The sequence below is a fragment of the Phascolarctos cinereus genome, unplaced genomic scaffold (genome assembly GCF_003287225.1).
Source record: "Phascolarctos cinereus isolate Bilbo 61053 unplaced genomic scaffold, phaCin_HiC Scaffold_4;HRSCAF=312, whole genome shotgun sequence".
NCBI lineage: Eukaryota > Metazoa > Chordata > Mammalia > Diprotodontia > Phascolarctidae > Phascolarctos > Phascolarctos cinereus.
The window spans coordinates 362,918,546-362,938,966 of NW_027555847.1; the positions used below are offsets into that span (position 1 = coordinate 362,918,546).

General features: G+C 36.5%; 1 protein-coding gene across 7 annotated transcripts in view; it reads right to left on the bottom strand.

Moving 5' to 3' along the window:
• The window catches only part of NEDD4L (NEDD4 like E3 ubiquitin protein ligase), a 453,729-nt gene that overhangs the window by 54,619 nt on the left and 378,689 nt on the right, over positions 1–20,421 (bottom strand). For 4 of the 7 annotated variants that reach the window (XM_020994788.2, XM_020994798.2, XM_020994759.2 and 1 more), the window contains 4 exons: positions 18,768–18,827; positions 11,245–11,376; positions 10,610–10,729; positions 9,209–9,406 (listed from right to left, as the gene is read on the bottom strand). In XM_020994788.2, the coding sequence (XP_020850447.1) occupies positions 9,209–9,406; positions 10,610–10,729; positions 11,245–11,376; positions 18,768–18,827 (510 nt within the window). The remainder of the gene's footprint in view (positions 1–9,208; positions 9,407–10,609; positions 10,730–11,244; positions 11,377–18,767; positions 18,828–20,421) is intronic. The other 3 variants (XM_078153241.1, XM_020994770.2, XM_020994749.2) reach the window with 1 other exon arrangement.

Sequence of the window (20,421 nt, forward strand, 5' to 3'; positions counted from 1 at the left end):
CTTTTGCTGCTGTATCTGAAGGACCACTGGGCCTTTTCATCTGACCTATCTCCTTCTATTAGGATGTGAACTACTTAACAATAGGGTTTGCTTGACTTTTGTACTTACATCCTCAGCTTTGTATTGCATCCCCAGCACTTTGCACCATGCTTGGCACCTTGTTCCTGTGCTGAATAAACACCTTTTATTCATTGTTCCTATTCTAAAATGTTACAAAGAGATGTGTTTTTATTTATTTATACATTATTGCTTCCTAAAAAGAACGCCAGCTCTAGCTTCCAAAAGCCTGGGTTCCTAGATTGTTTCAAGAACTGTTTCCTCATTGTTACATCACTCTTTTAAAATATGGAATGATATACTAAAAAGAAGATTGACCAGGTTTTGCAGATTAAATATTAATTTCTTCCACTTTTAGAATATGAGCTAAAAAAAATATTAAATTTTTCAGGAGAGTCTGAAAAGACTACAACTAAGAAAAGAAACCATAGAGAATGAAGAAAGCTTTCAAATCACAGGAGATAAGGTTTGAGCCTCTATTCTTAATGACACCGAAAATTATGAGTATCTTTCTTTTTTTTATCATGGATTTACACCTTTAGGACTATCCTGCAACCTATTCATGGCCACCATGTCTCTCCACTGCTCTCTGGAGATCTTCAATTTTGATTCATCAGTGTTAGAATTCACATCCACATGGAATCTGTTGAAAAAGATCATTGTTCAAAGAACTTCTGGGGGATTGGTTTTATGGAACTCTTTGAGATAGTTTAAAACATTGTGAAATTTGTCAAATGAAATCCAGTCTACTTTATTCCTCCAATTCTGTTCTAGGCCCAGATACTCTCCAGATATATAATTTGTCATATATACATATACATATACATACACATATACATATACATATACATATACATACACATATATACACATACATCTAAATAGATATATATACACACACACATATATATATATGTATTTATACAATATACATTCATATACATAGCAAACATTTGTATATTTAGGCAAGTGACTTAACCTCCCTAGGCCTCAGTTCACTCATCTGAAAAATAACAGGGCTGGGCCTCTGAGGTCTCTGCTAGATGAATGATCTATAAATACTCAAAGCTAGCCTTTAAAGGCAGCTAGGTGTCACAGTGCATAGGAATGCCCGTATCTATCTTCTGGAGTTCCAATCTGGCCTTAGACATTTACTAGCTTTGTGAGCCTGGGCAAGTATGTACATTGTATATGGACAGATATAGTCAGATACACACGTGTATATGAGCATATATATACACATGTGTACATGTATACATTCATCTACATATACGTATTTATCACACATTTGTACATATATCAGAGAGATAGATAGATACACAGACAGACTCATTCAATGGCTTCTATATTCCACCTGCATTTCACATCTGGATAAGAGGTATTTTTTTTCTTTTTTTAGGCAACTGGGTTAAGTAACTTGTCCAGGGTCACATAGCTAGTAAGCGTCAAGTGTTTGGTCTGAGGCTGGATTTGAACTCAGATCCTCCTGACTTCAGGGCCGGTGCTCTATCCACTGTGCCACCTAGCTGCCCCCAGAGGTATTCTTTACATTAAATGGTTATGACTATTAGACCAGACTCTTTAGAATGGTTGTAAATTCAATGAACAAACATTTATTGAGTAGCTGTAACACACAAGGGGAGAGACAATATGACATAGTTGATAGGGAGACAGCCTTAAAGTCAGAAAGACCTGAATTTAAATCACTGACTATACCCAGGGACGTCACTCTACCACCTCAGTGTCCAATGGAAGGCTATGAATTACAGAATAGCAGAGAGATTTTCCATACTGAGAGTTGGACTCCCTAAAAGAGTCAAAGATTTAGACTACAAAATAAAAGTGGGCATGACACTGTGCAATGTCCTTGGGATATACAGAAAAACAACAACAAACCAACCTCCTCCCAAAAGCAGACAATCTATCGGGGGCAGAACAGAGGAACAACATGTAGACAGACACCTACACATGAGATAATTTCATAAGAAAGAGAACACTACCAAAGGGGTGTGTGTTCTGAAAGTGGACTCTGAATTCAGTCTTAAAGGATGCTTGAGATCCTTGAAGGAGCTCCACTGAGGAGCATCTCTAAGACTCTAGAGGTGACTGCATCACCACAGTGTCTCCTAGAAAGAGGAAGATGTGGAGGCCTTCCCATCTAAAAGCCATCCCTTTCCCATTTGGGTTCTATACTGAACATCCACCAAGATGGTGGAAAACACTTTTGACAAGCATACATCTTTCTGTTTTAAGTCTCTAGTGATTCTTATCTATATCTGAGGCACATAGTTCTTGAGGAGAAAGTGAGGCTGATGACTTTGCACACTGCTACCTCTCTTAAATCCAGTTCACTTGCAAGTCACAACGTCATCTTCCTGATGTCATGGTCCTCTTCAAGAAGGAAAGACAAAATTCGACCACAAGAAAATGTAATCTGCTATAGGAAAGCATTTATAAAAGTTTGTTTCTTTCTTAATTTTTGTCAAGGATATGTGTGTCTGGGTGTGTTCAGGTCATTCTCATAAAAATTCTGTAGAGATGAGAAAATATGTTTAGGAATCACTAGTTGCTGACATCTCCTTTCAATCACTTCTTGGGGGGAATGATAACATCCAGAAGCTTTCCTAATTGTTCAGCAACTTCTCTTCATGCAGATATCTTGAGAATGAATCTCTATGCTTTCAAAATTAATTCACCTTCGGCATGAATATTTTGTGTATGCTTGGCCTGGTCTAGCTCTTCTTCCCATCTGCTTCCTTCTTTACTGCAATGTCCATTTCCTAGTATCTCAGGAGACTGAGGTGTGATTCTACTGTCAGTAACTGACAACAGTTTGTTACAGTGGAAATGACAAATTGGTTCCAATTTTGGTTTACTGATTGTATGCTATCCAATTTCATCTGTAAATGTTCTTGCGATGACCTGGTTTAACTTAATGTCAAAATCGGTAGAAAGTATCCTTTTTTTTCCCCTGGATGTTTTAGGAAACGAGTCTACTCACCAACTTACACACCTCCTTCTTCAAGGTTTTGCAAAAATGAGTTTTTATTCTCAACCAGTTTGGACTTTGCTGCCATGTCTCTCTGGCTGGCAAAGAAGAACAAGTGTTTGCTGGCTGGGGTGTTCTGAAGCAAAGTCTTTTTTGATCCCCTAATTGTTAGTGTTATCTCCCTCCTAAAATTACCAATATGTTTGCTTATTTATACACATAGTTGTATTCAGAGAATGCTAACTACTTCAGGTTGGTGACTGTTTTGCTACTGTTTTAATTAATTAAGTTGTTGTTATCTAGATAGCACTGAGTCTGGAGTCAGGAAGACCAGTGTTCAAATCTGGCTTCAGACACTTCCTAGCTATGTGACCCTAGGCAAGTCAATTAACCTAGATTTGCCTCAGTTTCCTCATCTGTAAAATGGAGATAATAATAATACCTACCTCTCAAGGTTATTGTGAGGAACAAATAAGATAATACTTGTGAAGCACTTAGCATGGTGCCTGACACGTAACAAGTGCTAGCTATAAATGTCAGCTATTATCATCATCATTATCCCCAGGGCCTAGCATAATAAACACTCAGAACATTTGTTGAATTGAATTTGAGGGTTCTTCCTGCCTCCTTGCTACTTTATAACAGTTAATCTTCTGTAGGAAATGGTGATGGTCCATGATTTGTTTTATTCATTTCCCATTTGAGGGGAAAGGTCTAGAATGTCTAGGCTGGGGCTTTTGTCATTTCATGCCATATGTTGTCATCCCTGTCACTTATTTTGATTTGGTGTTAATTTGGACCACAGTTCTAATTTAATCTGACTGCACATAAATGGGTGATTCAACTATTTAAACCAGCTTCCTGTTAGGATACAGTTAGTTTCATTTTTGCGATATTGTTTGATATTCTTTCTCTACATTTAGAACCTTCCTACTGTCTTCTTGAAGAATATTTGAAATATTTGGGCTTCTAAGCAGTCTACACACCTTTGACTTCTTTCATTTCATAATTGTGAACCACACTTTGCAACATATTTTTCAGTTTTCCTTTATGCTCATCTTTGCATTAAAGATACTGAGTTCTAAGGCATATGCTGACTGACTTTGGAGGATCCTGCCAAGTTCTTTGTAGACTTTCTCTAATTCTTTACCCTCTGTTGGCACATAGTCTATATAATTACCTGCACGGTGGTCTTTTAAATTATGCTGTCATGAACACTGCAAGGCAAGATGGTGAAGTGTTCCATTAAATGACATTTCTTATAGCCTTTGGGTTCATGGTGAAATCAACTCTGTCAGATCTGTTATTTGCCTCTCCAAGGACAGCCTGGCCCCTAGCTTCAACTACCTTTTGTCCTCTGGTTTAATTTATAGCAAGAACGTTAATGTTTTGGACTCTTAGTGTTCCCCACTAAATAAATCACTTAACTATATCATGTATTTAACTACAACATATGTTAACTATTCATGAAGCCCGATGGAGTCAGTGGATGCTGGGAATAAAGAAATGCCACCCAAGTTCTAGGAATACAACTAATCATGTACTTTTTTTTTTTTTGGCTAGGCATTGGGGTTAAGTGACTTGCCCTGGGTCAGACAGCTAATAAGTGTCAAGTATCTGAGTCCGCATTTGAACTCAAGTCCTCCTGGCTCCAGAGCCGGTGCTCTATCCATTGTGCCACCTAGCTGCCCCTAATCACATACTTTCAAAAAGGGGTGGCTACTACAAAGAAATGAAAGCTGAAGAAATAAAATTAAAGAAATGATTATCAGACTCTTCTCAAGAAGCAGCAAAGCAAAAAACATTGATATGTGCCCATAAATCGGCTATTTTATCATAAATATTTGCATCTGTATCTTTCATTTTGTAGGGAAACACCATGGAATAATTAATCCAATAAACATTTATTAAGTACATAATGTGTGTAGAGAAATGTGCTAGGGACTGGGTAGATACAAGATTTAGGTAAGAAACAACACCATCCCTCAAGCAGTTCATTGTCTAGTAAGGGTATATGATAAAAATACAGATCATAATATTATATAAGAAAGGCATCCGAGAGATAACAAACAAATGCTATATGAGGTTGAAGAAAGGTTTTTATTGACTTGGCATACTTTAAAAATCATCTCATTAAAAGGAATGATGAGTTTGTTTCTTTCTCACCTGTCACAATAAAAATTATTCACTCACTATTCTTTTCTCTGTTTCCCCAACTAGTTATAAATGCTTTAAAGCAGTAAATAAGTATACACTCATACCCATAAAAAATGTTTCCTTTTTATAATGAAATAATTACAAAAGTTATGAGATATGGGAACCATGGCTAATCGAAAGAAAAATTGGCTCTGCAATGGGAAGCTTTTTGTTGTTCAGTTGTTTTTGGTCGTGTCCAACTCTTTGTGACCCCATCTGGGTTTTGTTAGCAAAGATACTGGAGTAGATTACCATTTCATTCTCTGGCTCATTTTACAGTTGAGGAACTGAAGCAAACAGGGTTAAGTGACTTGCACAGGATTACACAGCTAGGAAGTGTCTGAGGTTGGATTTGTACTGATGAGGCGGGATTTGTACTCCCAGCCTGGCACTCTACCCACTGTACCACCTAGCTGCCCCTCTGAATCCTCTGATGGGTTCAAATCCCATCTCTGATTTTACTACCTGTGTGACTCCTGTTAAGACATTTAACTTACCTGTAAAATGACTTATCTGTAAAATAAGAGGGTTGGATTTAATGGCCTCAAAAGTCTCTCTCGGTTCTAAATATATAATCACACATAAGAAAATTCAATACTTCTTAAATATCCCTTCCATATTTAAGAGAATGCCTAGACTAGGTCTTGAATATGCCACATCTCATTGATTTAGATTCAAACAGAGTAAAATCCTGAAGGGAAAAGAGCATTGTATTTGGAGTCAGAAGACCTGAATTCCAGTTTTAGCTCTACTTCTTTCCATTTGTGTGAAGTAAGGGTAAGCCGATTGGATTTCCTGGGCCTCAGTTTTCTAATTTGTTTAATGAAAGGGTTAAACTAAAAAAAAAGATTTAGTATTGGAGGGAACCTCAAATATCATCTAGTCCAACTTTCTCATTTTCTAAATGTAAACTAAGGCCTTGAGGTGAATTGGCTTATGCCATAGATACTAAACAGTAGAGTTAGGCTACAAACCCTCTAATTATGTGGCCTTTGCCACCAAATGATCTCTCTGATGTCCTTCGTCCTAAATGCAAGTGCTTTAGATAAAGTCCTTAAGAATAAATAAGTTTGGGACTATCGATTTAATTTAATAAAGATAGGAGTCCTTCATACTCTGAAAATAGGCCACCAGCTGTGTATCCAGTGAAATAATACAAGTAGGCAACCCAATGATTATTACTGCAACAATGAGGACTGGAATGCAGAAGGCTACAGTCTCTTTTGTCTTCTACCTTTGTGAGTACTGGCGAGCTTTTGTGAGAGATCTCTGGGTTGGCACTTCAGCTCTCTGTATTTTGACATCACTGGCCTGCAAAGGGCATTGAACTCTCAATCTGGGCTCCATTAGCCACAGGCTAATGAACAAATGAGGTGAGCACATTCTACAAAACAAGGCAACAGTCCCCTGATGCTTAATACTTCATACCAATTATCTTACACCTCTTCATTCTATGCTGATTGGCAGAATTTCTTTGTTTTGCATATTCTAACAGAAAGTTAATTTGCCTGGTAAAGTTTTGGTTTCATCTTTGTTTTGGTTGCTCTTGGCAGGTTACTGTTGAATCTTTAAGAAGTTCAGTGGCCATGACAATGCGGAAGTTGAGATTCTCTCTACCCTCCCCCAATATTCTTAACCAATAATATTGGTCAAAATATAAGAATAACTGTGCTTTTTCTCTGTAAAATAAAAAAAAAACCAGACTACAGCCTGAAAATGATCTTCCCAACAGGCACCCTCCACCCCCACAACCCCTGTTAAAATAAACATACAAGGCAGCCCTGTCCATCCACAGTGAGAGCCTGTGTATAGGTTTTTGTTTCAAAGTCATAATGCAGCTGTGTCAGGGAATACTCCTGATTCTAAACAAGAGGGGAAGAGGCTTGTGGAATTGCCAGTTGTTAACTAGAAAATGTCCAAACAATACCACAAAATCAACTTTCTCAAAAACAAAAAACCTATTTTAAAATGTGTAAATTAGCAAATATGTCAAATATTTCTATCTGGGCAGAAAACTAGACACAGAAGATAAAACTGCTTCACTCAGCACCAATACATGTAACAAACAAAGCTCAAGCTACTTAAAATTAAATCCACACAGCAGCAATTACATTGAGCTAGTGATGTGAAAGTCTGTGAAAAGTTAGAGGATTTCATTACTAGGCCAGCTCAAATTACTAAAATCATAGCTTATATTGGCAGGCCACAGTGGCTCTGTATACTAATCCATCCCTTTTTATACATTCTCCCCTATTTCTAGAGCTCCAATTTCTAGTTAGGTTTTGAAATTATAGTAGTTCAACAGTAAATGGAACTGCGCAGCCTGAAAAGAAAACTGCATATGTTATGTTAACATAACAAAGTCCAAATTATTTATAACTATGAAAGGAATTGTCCACATAATGAGGTTTTTTTTTAAGATAGCAGTAGAAAGTGTATTTTTTCACTTTGCTTTAGATTTTAGGTTTGGTAGGAAAAAGGCATTACATAAATCTGCAATATTGGTAAAAATAAATGCTTTATCTGCAAAGCCTACTTAAAAGAGATTTCAAAGTATTTTACATGTATATATAAGTGTGTATGTATGTATTTACAATTCTTATAATTTATTTTAGATCAATATTCTTAATTGTATTTTACAAGTTGCTTTTTCTAACACAGATAGGTACACAAGTGAGTAAAAATATTTATAAGGAGAAAGCTATCCAGAGAACCGAGCAAACACACACACACACACACACACACACACACACACACACACACACACACTTACATCATTTGTTAAAAATTAAGTCAACTTCTCAAGAGAGTTTAAGACCTAATTTAAACCTCAACTACCTGATCAATTTTTGTTCTTTAAAAATAACAGAAAAACAAAAAACAAAAAAAAGATGATACAGGCCTACAATGCCATTTTGTAGATGAGGACAACTGAGGCAGAATCTAAGTGACTAAAACTAGATTTTGGGGCAGCTAGGTGGTGCAGTGGATAGAGCACTGGCCCAGAGTCAGGAGGACCTGAGTTCAAATCTGACCTCAGACACATAACACTCACCAGCTGTGTGACCTTGGGCAAACAAACAAACAAAAAAAGGATTAAGAGCTAACATTTAAAACTAGATTTTACAGGTAGTGTTTTAAATCCTGAGTCGTTTTTAAAAGGACACAATATCTATCTATCTATCTATCTATCTATCCATCCATCCCCTTTTTAAGGGCAGCTAGGTTGCCCCTAGGTGACTCAGTAAATAGAGTGCCAGCCCTACTGCAATTTCAAAACCTAGCAGAAATTGGAGGATCTGAATTCAAATCTGACCTCAGACAACTTACTAGCTGTGTGACTTTGGGCAAGTCACTTAACCCTGTTTGCTTCCATTTCCTCCTTATAAAATGAGCTGGAGAAGGAAATGGCAAACCACTCCAGTAACTTTGCCAAAAAAACCCCAAATGGGGTAACGAAGAATCAAACATGACTGAAAATGATTGAATGCCACACATGCCTTTTTAAACATATAAGTCTTTTTCAAAAAATAGAATGGAACAGCAAGTTTTATTCTGAAATGAGAAATGACAAAACTTAGCACCCAATCTAAATCTGGAAGTCGTATTCAATGCAAAAATGCCAGTTTCAAAGACGATGCACTAACTCAGTTTTTGGGCACAGAATCTTAGATTTAATTGAAAAATACCCACGTGATTTTTAAGATGTCTTTTGATATTAAAAAGATTAAACCTTCAGCAATATTGAAACAGGCAGACCTAAATACAGCCCAAGTCAAAAGTCAGAGAATCACTCAGGCTCACTAAATCAATTTGTTTGTTTTCAATATGAAGATTAATAGAATAAGGAAAAAACAATAAAAGATCTTAAGAAGAAAATATCTTTATCTGACTGATATACTTTAGATAAACTGTAGGTAAATAAAAACAAGTAAAGTAAAAGCAAAAAGACCAAATTCACCATACCCATGTGGTAGTCTTTGTATTATGATCAATGAAGAATGGACGGCCATTTGGAGCTATCCGCATTTCCCAGCCAGGTGGAAGGAAGCTCTGCGTAACTTTGTGCTGTGGTTTTGGAGAGTTGTAAGGTGATGGCTGTGGGGATTGTGGATTGGAAAGAGTGTCCTTCACAGCTCGACGTATGGGTGAATCCTTGGCACCCTATGGAATAATGATATCCATTAGAACTCCTCCATTGCCATTTTAGATAAGCCCAAGTGGGCTTATGGAAAGCTTCTCACTGGAGAAGAATGAAAAGTAGGCATATATTTTTAGTAATAATATTTATTCCTATCTATACATTTGCCTTAACTCACTTTTTTCAACCTCACTTTAATATTTGTTAATTTAGTATTTCTCCATGGCTATCAATGAATGCTTCCAAATATAAACTCCACCAATTAGTTATTTAGCACAAATGAAATATAGGGTTTTTGTGCTAAGCTCAGTGAGGATTCCACAGACCACAAAGAATGTTGGTTCCTGCCCTTAAGAGCTCACAATCTAACGGGGAAGGTGCTTATGATCTTTACAAGGACAAAATGTAAAACTTGTTTATTGGAGGAAAACACTTTACTGTCTTGTGGCTTTTGTGCAACATAATAAACATGAACTTTAAGAATTAAGCTCTAGTTTTGAGGAAGCTTGTTCTATTATATGATGTGGTTTTTTTTCATCGTCTGCATACAATTTAAGCATGAGGCATCAAGAATCCCTTGATTTAAGTGACACACAATTATTCTCCCAATACTGTAACTGTTCAAGGCCTTGAAAGGATTGTTTTTTCCACTCATTTATTTTCTTATGACAATCATGATACCTAAGAAACAATGTTGTAAACAACACAAATGATAGCACAAGCTGAATGCCCAGCCATGATTTGTAGACTATATGAACAACCAATACCTATGCCAGAATCTTTGCTTCAAAAACATGAATGCAGATACAATGACAATCCCAACCTTTCCTAGTGATGAAAGCAACAACTACACTGTAAAGCTCAAACAGAAGCCTTTGGAAGGTTTATAAAATGAAATTAGGTGAGAGTCCACAGTAGATAGTAGGAAAACACAGTAATGATGGCAGAGGTCCCAACCAAGATGGAAAAACTCACAACTCACCAAGAGCCCAGCAAAATGAGTATGAGAATTAAGTGACAGGAATCAAAGGATGTTGCTAGGCAAAACAGAGAAGCATGTAGAAAAGCTGCAAGAAGAACACCTTTGCTATGAAGGGAAACAACAGACCATGGAGAAAGGGAGAAGGGGGCTGCAAACTGGAGTCAGAGTTAAGAGACGAGAGAAAGAATGAGAGAGAAGTCACGGGAGAGAAGTGATCCTTGGTTAGATGAGACAGACTTCTCACCTCCAGCGGCGCAGATAAAGTTACTGTGGGCGAACTGAGGCTACGAGGCCGGCGGATCTGGGGCTCACTTAGATGGTTGTTACTGTTGGAAGCTGATCCAGATGCACCATCTTCGGCAAGCTATTTTAGAGGCAAAAACAAGTTAGCTAAATGTGAGGATCTTCTTCTGTCTCTGATTAGGCTGTGCAACCCCCAAACAACCACAACAGCAACAACAATAACAACAATGAAAGGTCTGACATATTTAAATCTTAGAGAAAATAATTAAACATAATAATAATGGGGAGAAGGGGCAGGGGAATACTATCAAGGCGAATATAAGTGAATCATTTCCCCAGAATCAAAACTATCTTCAGCTACCAAAAAAGATGTTAGCAACACATTATAATGGACTATTATTATTTTGAAAAATCTCCTTCTAAAATTCTAAAAATATACCCAATTATATTTCTTCTTGGGCACTAAAGAAGAAATGTTTCTGCAGGCAAACACTGTACTCAAATCTATACCATATTTGGTGGAATGTAACTTTTTTCATGACTCTGGTAGAATGGATGAATTTTGAAAAACAATAAAATGGGCCATATTTTCAAATTCTATTGCCTGCCACTGTAAGTTGGACAGAGTCTTCATACCTGCATAATGGGCCGAGTCCAAGTTGTAGTTCGATTGTTATGATTGACATAGTATGTACGTCCCTTAGCATCTTTCCTTTCTTCCCAGCCTGAAGGGAGGCCCGGCGTAGTATGTACATAGGCCACTGATGGCTGTTTATGCAAGAAACCAGCATTATTTTATGCTTTGCAATAATTCTGTGAACAGCTTTATAAAGTCATTTCCACCTTGAGAATCCTTTCCCTTTAACATAGCATGTTAACATTATTTTTAGGAAAAAACCCATAGGAGAACTTTTAAAAGGGATTATCTTCAAAACATAAAGCTGCCAGTCACTTATCCCGTAGGTATGCAATATCACTACGTGATTACAACTATAGGAACCAAGTACAAGAAAGAGCATAGTTTGTAGGCCCTAAAATCTATTGAATATACACAGCCACTGCTCTGGAAATGATAATAATAAAAGACTGCTTGGTCATAAAAGTCTATTGAGGTCATGAACAATTTTTCAAAAGAATCTAATAAAATACAAATGTCATCTTTGATTAAAGCAATGCCTTAGTGTCTGACTAGTTCTTCTTTAGAGAATACATATCCCCAAATAACTGCAATAGGAATGTTCCCTTCATCCTTCTCAAATTAATCCAAAATTCTACCTTCTGAACCTCCTAAATACACAAAACCTTTTAGAGAAAAGAAAGTATTTATTTAACAAAAAGGGGCTCATTTTCTAATTCTTTGCTACTGTGAAAAGTGCCACTATAAACATTTTGGTATTATGTATGACTTTTATTTCTGTCTTTTACCTTCTTGGGACATATATTCCTGGCCATGGGATCTCTGAGTCAAAGGACATGGAATTTTTAATTACTTATTAGCACAATTCCAACTTCCTTCCAGAATGGTCAGACTAATCCATAACTCCACCAACAAGATATTAGTGTGTCAGCCTTTCGCTAGCCCCTCCAACACTGACTGTATTTTAGGGCTCTTTTCCCAGGATTATACACAAAGTCACAAATGTATAAGCAAGGATAGAAAAGAGCAGAAAAAGGTTTCTCTGCCATGATTCGGATTTCTCAAGGTTTGATGCTGCCACAGGTTGAAATTATTTAGCAGTTTGAGAAGAGAGACTGATCTAAGGAAATCTGAGTAGAGTTTTTCTCTTAAATCCATGGTTCTAGATGTGAAGAATGTATCCTGTATAAGCTGCTTAAGTACTCCTCTCTGGTGGGACAGGACTAGTGAAAACAAGTACATAAAAAACTTTGGAAGGTTTGGCAGGTCTGAAGAACAAAATGATACCTGTGCTATTTTGCATATAAAGCTGGAAGAAGAGATTGATCTTTCACTATTATCTTCCCTGATTAGGGACTTCTCTTAGACCACCGTTTACTTGAATAGATGCTCTTCTGACCTCTTTATTCACATGTTTGTACCTGAGAAGACTTATATGAACTGATGCAGACTGAAGCGAGCAGGACCAAGAGCAATAATGTGAAGACAAACAAGTTGGAAAGATTTAAGAACTCTGAACAATGCAATGACCGAGATTGTGGAGGGCCAATAATGGAAGCATGCTACCTGATTTCTGCCAGAAAGGTGACGGGCTCATGAAACAGAATGAGACATAAACACTTCTGGACGTGATCATTATAGGAATGTTTTGCTTAACTACACACATATTTGTTTAAAGGTTTTTATTCTTTTTTTAATGGGTATAGGAGGACAAAAGGGTGAGAGAAAATAAATGCTTGTTAATCTTAAAAGGAAAAAGAATAAAGATATTTGTAATCCAAGTTCTTTCTTTGATGACTCTAATCTCTTTCGCTTTGATATTAAGTTTAGAATCTAAAAGCTTTGGCAAAACAGCATGCAGAAAGCTGGTGTCATGTGGGTGGGTGACCATAGTGTACTTGCTGGAAATAGCATCCTATTAAAAGGGGGTTCTGCCATGTAACTTCGGCAACATTTTATAAGAGGTCACAGATTTCACTTTATGTACTATATAGTATGTTCCAAATGGGAATTAATTTGCCCCATGGGGCAGCTAACACATGGTAAGATTACAGATCCAGTGAAAACTATTTTGACAATGATAAGAGCAATGACATTGCATGAAAATGAAGAGTATCCATGTAAACTTCATCCTCTGTCACCTGTTGAAAACCATTAAGTATTAAAGCTTTAAAATTTCACTGCCTTGTTCTCTAGTCCTGACAGAAACTGTTGGGACAAAAAGGAATTCGATCCAAAAGAATAACTCTGTGGACCACAGCAAATTTTGATCTTGTAAATTCTTCCTAAAGAAGGACGATACACATAATGAGGATTAGTAGACGTGATTCTTGTAAACTATGGCAGCCCTACTTTATTTTTTAGTGGGCATATTAATTTGAATGTATTCTGACTTAACTAAGCGCACAGCATGTACAGGTGGTAGAGTCTTAACCTACTGGATCAATCACATTGAAAATGTTTTTAGCTAAGTGGAGTAAAGCAAAAACTGGCTGAGTCGCACTGATAAAATTATTTGTTGGCTGGGCATCTTTTCCTCTAAAGCACTGCATTGGAGAAGGAAAGGCAATGTGATATGCTCTCATAAAACTCTTTTTGAATTATGAGGGAGTTTTTTTAGTCCTTTTGATAGCCTGGCAAAGGATATGTGATCATGAGACGAAAGATTTAGAGCTGGAATGGACCTCTGATGTCATTGAGTCCACCCTCAACTCATTTTACAGATGAAGAAACTAAAAGAGGTGAAGTGATCTGCCTCTAGTCACAAAGGATCCATTAAATGATTAGTGAAAGTTATAATGAGTTTGTTGATGAAATGAATTTGCACAAAAATACAGTAACTTGAATAGCTTGGGCAGCTGTAACAATAGTGGTAACAACTACTAAGAGTTCAAATGGCTGTGAGATTAACAGCACTTTGGGCACCATTGTAAGGTTAAGAAACATGATTATAATCATCTCCACTTTACAGATAAGGAGATGAAATGGCTTGCCCACAGTCACACGTTTAGGAAGTCTTAGAGCTTAGACTCAAATCCCCAGATTCTGAAATTCCACGACAAGTACTCTTTTTATGACACTTGACTGACTTTATCAGAACCGGAAGATGAATTAAGGATGCCTGGTTCAGTAATCTAGCCACAAGACTAGTCAATGAGACAATGTTACTTATGGACTTCTCCCCTCCCCCCCCCGGAGAATAACAAATAACAATCCATATTTATATAGTATTTTAAAGTGCATGAAATCAAAGGATAGTTGGAAACACTGACCTTTAATAAAATGCTCAATATTCCTAATGATGTGAAATGAAGCTGGAGAGTCTAACTCCTTTAAATTAAATGATGTTCCTGAAATAATTGGCTATCTTTGAAATGGGTAAGCCTGTGATGCCAACCCAGAACACAAACCCATGTGATAATCTCCCCACAAGATAGTCAATAAGAATGCATGATTCAGACTTTAAACCAAGCCAGGAAAGGTAGAATAAGTGCAAGAATAGTTGCCGTCATTTGACAAAATGATTGCTAACGTTTCATCCTTCTGTTATTCATAAGCTACTTCCCCAAATGATCCTTGAGAAGGAAGTTAACAAGTATTAACAGATTTCAATATAGTATTTCATAATTTTTCCATCTCTCAAGCTGAATACTTCACTATTATGCTTGATAATGCCACATATCCATCAATTACAATTGCATAATAGTTGAATTTAGGCAAAATGAAAAAAAAAAACTCAATTATGATATAAAACAATAAAAGTTACAATATGCTCCCAAAAGAAGATATTGGTATAATGGATGCTGAAAGAGTGTGAACACTAGCCCAGATTCCGATCATGCTCTTAGGCAAGTCAGTGTGATTTCTCTGAATCTTATTTTCTTCATTTGTAAAATGACGGGGTTAGATGAGGTGATCTTTAAAATCCTTTTAAACTTACAAGTCTAAGGTCCTTACTTGACCACATCAGAAAATTTTCAAGGTTGGGTCAAGTGCCAGCACATTGTTACATTTCGGGCATCCAAGCAAATTCTAGCATCTTACACACGCACAGCAGGATAAAATACCTGTCTGTTTCTCTCATATAGTGCCATGGTGTAATAATAATAGGAATGCTCATTTATAGAGCACATTAAGGTCGGTAACATACTTTATGAATTCATTTGCTTCTCACAGCAATCCCTGTGTATAGGTGCTATTATTATTCCTATTTTTTATGCAAAGATTCTGAGGCTGAGGAAGGTGACTTACTCAGGGTCTCAAATTCAGTCAAAGATTTGAATTAAAGTCTTCCTGACTCCAAAGATAGTATTCTATCCACAATTACATGCTGCCTCTCTAGACAAGAAGTTAAAAGACCTGCGATCTGCACTCAGCTTCACCAATTTAACTGGTCAAACGACATAAACTTCTTTGAAATTCAATTAGCTGATGTGAACAAAATAAACAAAATCAATCTCTACTTCCCAGAATTGCAGTGAGCTTGTTTCCGCAAGCTAGGTGGTAAAGTGGATAAAATGCTGGGCCTGGAGTGAGGAATATCTGAGTTCAACTACAGCTACAGACACTTTCTAGCTGTGTGACTCTGGGCAAGTCTCTTAACCTCTATTTATCTCAGTTTCCTCGACTATAAAATGCAGATAAGACTACCTACTTCTTAGGGCTGTTGTGAGGATCAAATGAGCTAATATTTATAAAGTATTTAATACAGGGCCTGGCACATAATAGGAGATTAATAAATGTATGTTTCCTTTTTTCCACTCCAAAGCAGAAATTCTATCTTCTCTCCCATTACATTGTGAACTTCTTTGGGGCAGGGACTATCTTTTACAGCTTTTTACATCCACAACGCCCAGAATATAGTAAGCAATAAACGTTTATTGACTGACCAAAAGCATTCTGAAAGATCATGAAGCACTTTAGAAACATAAGAGAGCATATGTTTAGAATAATCGTTTCGATTATCTCATAGAAAGGTTCTATGTCGTAAAATGACATTACTAAAGATTGTGTCTTGCCCACAAATCAAAACAATTTAGCTATGTAGGTATAAGGGTTCCTTTTGCCCTTTTTATTTTGAATAAATATTAATAAGAGTAATGAACTTTAAAAAAGAAAATAATTGAAAGAGGGAAAAACAGATCTGATACTCTCAAAGGAAGTATTTTTTAATGTGAAGCGTCAATTTCTGTTGATATAGTGCTTTATGATAATGAAATATATTATGTCATTTGATAATAACAACAATGCTGTGAGGTAGGTGGCAGAATTATTATTTAGCCCATTTTACAGATAGAAAATTGAAGCAGAGAGAGATAAATTTAACCAAGGCTCAACTTTAGAACTTTCCAGACTCCAAGGTCAATACTCTTTCCACTACACTATAGGTTTTAGGAAAACAGGTACAATGTTTTTGTTGGTCTACACGCTTTGCTTCAAGAGCTCTCTCCCACTTCCAAGAAACAGACATCAGCAAGTTTTTTCCTAGTCTGATAATGAGGTTTAGCAACTATCTGCTAGTGACAAAGCTATTAAAGAGAGAAAAATTACTTTGGGACTCCACTGCTGGGACAAGTGAGGTGCTAGAGATTGTTACAGTATATATCCTCGTTTTGGACATGAAAAATATTACATTCTGGTTAAAACACAGACATGGCAGCCTTATAAATGTATTTAAGTAGGGCAAAAGGTATGTTTTAAAAACAGTATTAAAAAATCTGGAAACAATCTGCATCCTCTATAATAGTGGTATCTATGCAGACTATGGTACAACAGTATGGAACACTATTTAGTGACTGCAAATGACAACTACATGGACTACGCTGACAAATGGAGTAAGTGGAATAAGTGAAAAAAGGAACATGAAAGATAGTATGAATATATGAATCGTAGACAGGTTAAAACATGAATATTAAAAAGATAATTTGTAGGGGCAGCTAGGTGGCACAGTGGATAGAGCACTGGCCCTGAAATTAGGGGGACCTGAGTTCAAATCTGGCCTCAGACCAAACACTTGACACTTACTAGCTGTGTGACCCTGGGCAAGTCACTTAACCCCAATTGCCTAAAAGAAAAACTAAAAAAAAAAAGATAATTTGTGTACATAAATAGTTAAATGGATTGTCTCCTATGAACACGTCATTTAAGTTGATAACAAATGCAATATTTGTCATGTTTAGGTTCTGGGTAAATGGAAACTATTCATGGACAAGAATTCAAATAGCATGTGGGTAAAACATTATTTGTTTTTTTTTTTTCAAATTGCTTGACCACTCTACTGTAGTCTTTATATAAACAGTGGTACCCACACAAATCTCACCCTTTTCCTTACCAGGGTCTAATGGGTCACCAGGGGTCAAATCAAGAAAGAATGAGAGGTTTAACTCCTGTATAATCACCCACAGGATACTTCTTTGCTTTGATTAGTTTGCCAAGTGTTACCACTTAAACTCTAGCATGTCAGTTCTTCACATATATTTATTGTTCAGTGCAATCCGGTATGATAGTGCTATTCAAACAATGACAAGGGATTTCCAAAGTCAAGTAAGAAATGGATATTGCTGGCTGATACTAATTTTCATTAAAATTATTTCAAAATGTGACCTAAAGTCAATCTCAACTACATAGCTACACTCATCTCAAGATATATAGCATGTAAACTGGGCAAGATTCACATCAGGAAAACCAGGATCAACTGTAAGAGGAAAACAACAGAACTACTGAGAAGCAGCAGGCTGCCCATGCACTGATGACTTCTCTCTCTCTCTCTCTCTCTCTCTCTCTCTCTCTCTCTCTCTCTCCTTCATGATATAGATCTCTCCTAAATTGTTTGGAACTTGACACCATAAATTATTTTGATCTGACTGACAATTTTTTCTTCCAAATTGTGAGCTTTGAATATTAATAATTCAACTTCACTGTTGTTCCAATCATTAACATCTCATAGGTAAAACTAATCTGTGTTCCTCAAATACACAACTTATGTCAGAACAAGTTCTTCTACAGACATATTAGGTAGTAAAGGGATTTCAACCCAGAAATTTGAGAGAGAAAAACTCATGTGGATAAGAGTTTGCCATATAAGTTCTGATTCCATATTTATAGTTCCACTGATGAATTATCAGATCAATAAATATTGACTAAGTACACACAGTAATGCCAGGCACTAGATTAGATTGGAATTGTATGAAAAAGAAAAAACCATCCAACAACAAAAACCCTCTAAAAACAACAACAAAAAAAGTAATAGATAAAGATACAGTAAATGGTCATTTTTTTAAAACAGTGAGAGTAGTTGCATGGAAAGGTAATCAAAATTCCTAGCATCACAGTACCTTATATTTTGCTAAAGACAGAATAGGTTTATTTAGTCAATCAAAGGATTAAAAATAAGAAGCATATGCATTTTAAGAGCACACTGAAGTCAATATTGTTTAAAAAGGCAAAAGAAAATCAACCCCAATACAAAACATTAAAACCAACCCAAATAGACTTGTAGCTAGTGTCTGATAAATAGCATTACCGTTGGTTCTTCACCACCAGTGACAGTTGATGAACGGGCTCTCCTAGTTGGGGCACTCTGCTGTTAAATCATAGTTTCAGTCAGTTAAAAATGTTCAGATAGGGGATTCTCATATTCCAAGAATCAGGAATCACAGGTATATGTGGGCCACTGAGACAGTTAACCCCTGATATCAGAATCCTGTTAAATCAATCCTGTCCAGAAGCAAATTCAAGCTAGCAATCACTGATAACTAGTGGAGAAAGAGGAATGTGAATTTTTCCCTCTTTAAATGACCAAAAACAAAACAGAACTAAGCAGATAGTGTTTTTGTATTGATGAATAAATTCCCAACTGATGACTCCATCAGAATGGAGTTGTTTCATTTTTTCCTTTAAACAAACAACTACCTCCAAAGAATTCTTCTTTTTTAATGCTCTTAGTTCCCACCAGAAAGGATTAATGAATTCTTTGTCCCAACATTATTAGTATTTGGCCACTGATGATCAGTGAGTACAGAGCTTGAGAAAGCAGAGAAAAGTATCAAGTGTATAGGTATACTTGAAGTCCCCCAACAGCAGCTTCCAGGAAGGTGAGGCTTTTCAAAAATAAAATATACTTTGATCTTACAACAGGAAAAGAAGAATCGTTAATTCATTAAAGAGAATCAAAGGATTATTTGGTTGAAAAGAACCCCAAGAATTCATCAAAGTTCACCAAAGCAAGCCTATGCCCAAATCATTCCAGAAAGATATTTGTCCACCCTGTTGTATTCTTACCAGTCTCATCATCCTTCACCAAATGAGGTTTAAGCCACTAGTTAATCTGCTATTATGGCCATTTCATTTCACTGGGTCACTATTTCAGTGTGAGTGTGAGTGTGTGTGTGTGTGTGTGTGTCTATTCTGGACTCGAAAATCAATTAAAACTGACCCAAAAACAAACATACAGTGAACAAAGCAAATTTAATTGTATGGAATCAATTATAGGTCAATAAAGAACAGCGAGCACAGGTTAATAATCTCTGACAAAGAGTACAGATCACCAGTTAGGAGCTATAAAGAGTGAAGCCAATTATTTGTTATTTTGGTGAATGGACTACTTAAAAAACATTTCTAATGAATTCCATAAAATACATGTGTCAATAGAAGACATCCTTTATAGATTCAGAATTGCTCATATTTCTGTATTAGAACTCATTCAAGTTTAATAAAATCAGAAGATTATAATGTTTTTGTTTGGTATAAAAAAAAACTCTCTTAGGGCCAAATAACAAATTAAAAAGATTAAACTTTAACTTCAGCAGAAATCTGCATGCACCATACTATTTTCATGCTTACTCAAAATAACTCCCCAAGGCAATTCAAGTATAAACATACACATACACACACACACACACACACACACAAACACACACACACACACACACACTATATGTTGCTAATTCTACCTCAATCATATTCAAAACAACTTTTATTAAGCACCTACTATATGAAGACACTGATGTTAGATGTTGGGGTTACAAAGACAAAAATATATTCATTCATGTCAAAAATAATGGGTCAGGGGAAGCTAGGTGGTACAGAGCACCAGCCCTGGAGTCAGGATGACCTGAGTTGAAATCCAGCCTCAGGATACTTGCCACTTACTAGCTGTGTGACCCTGGGCAAGTCAC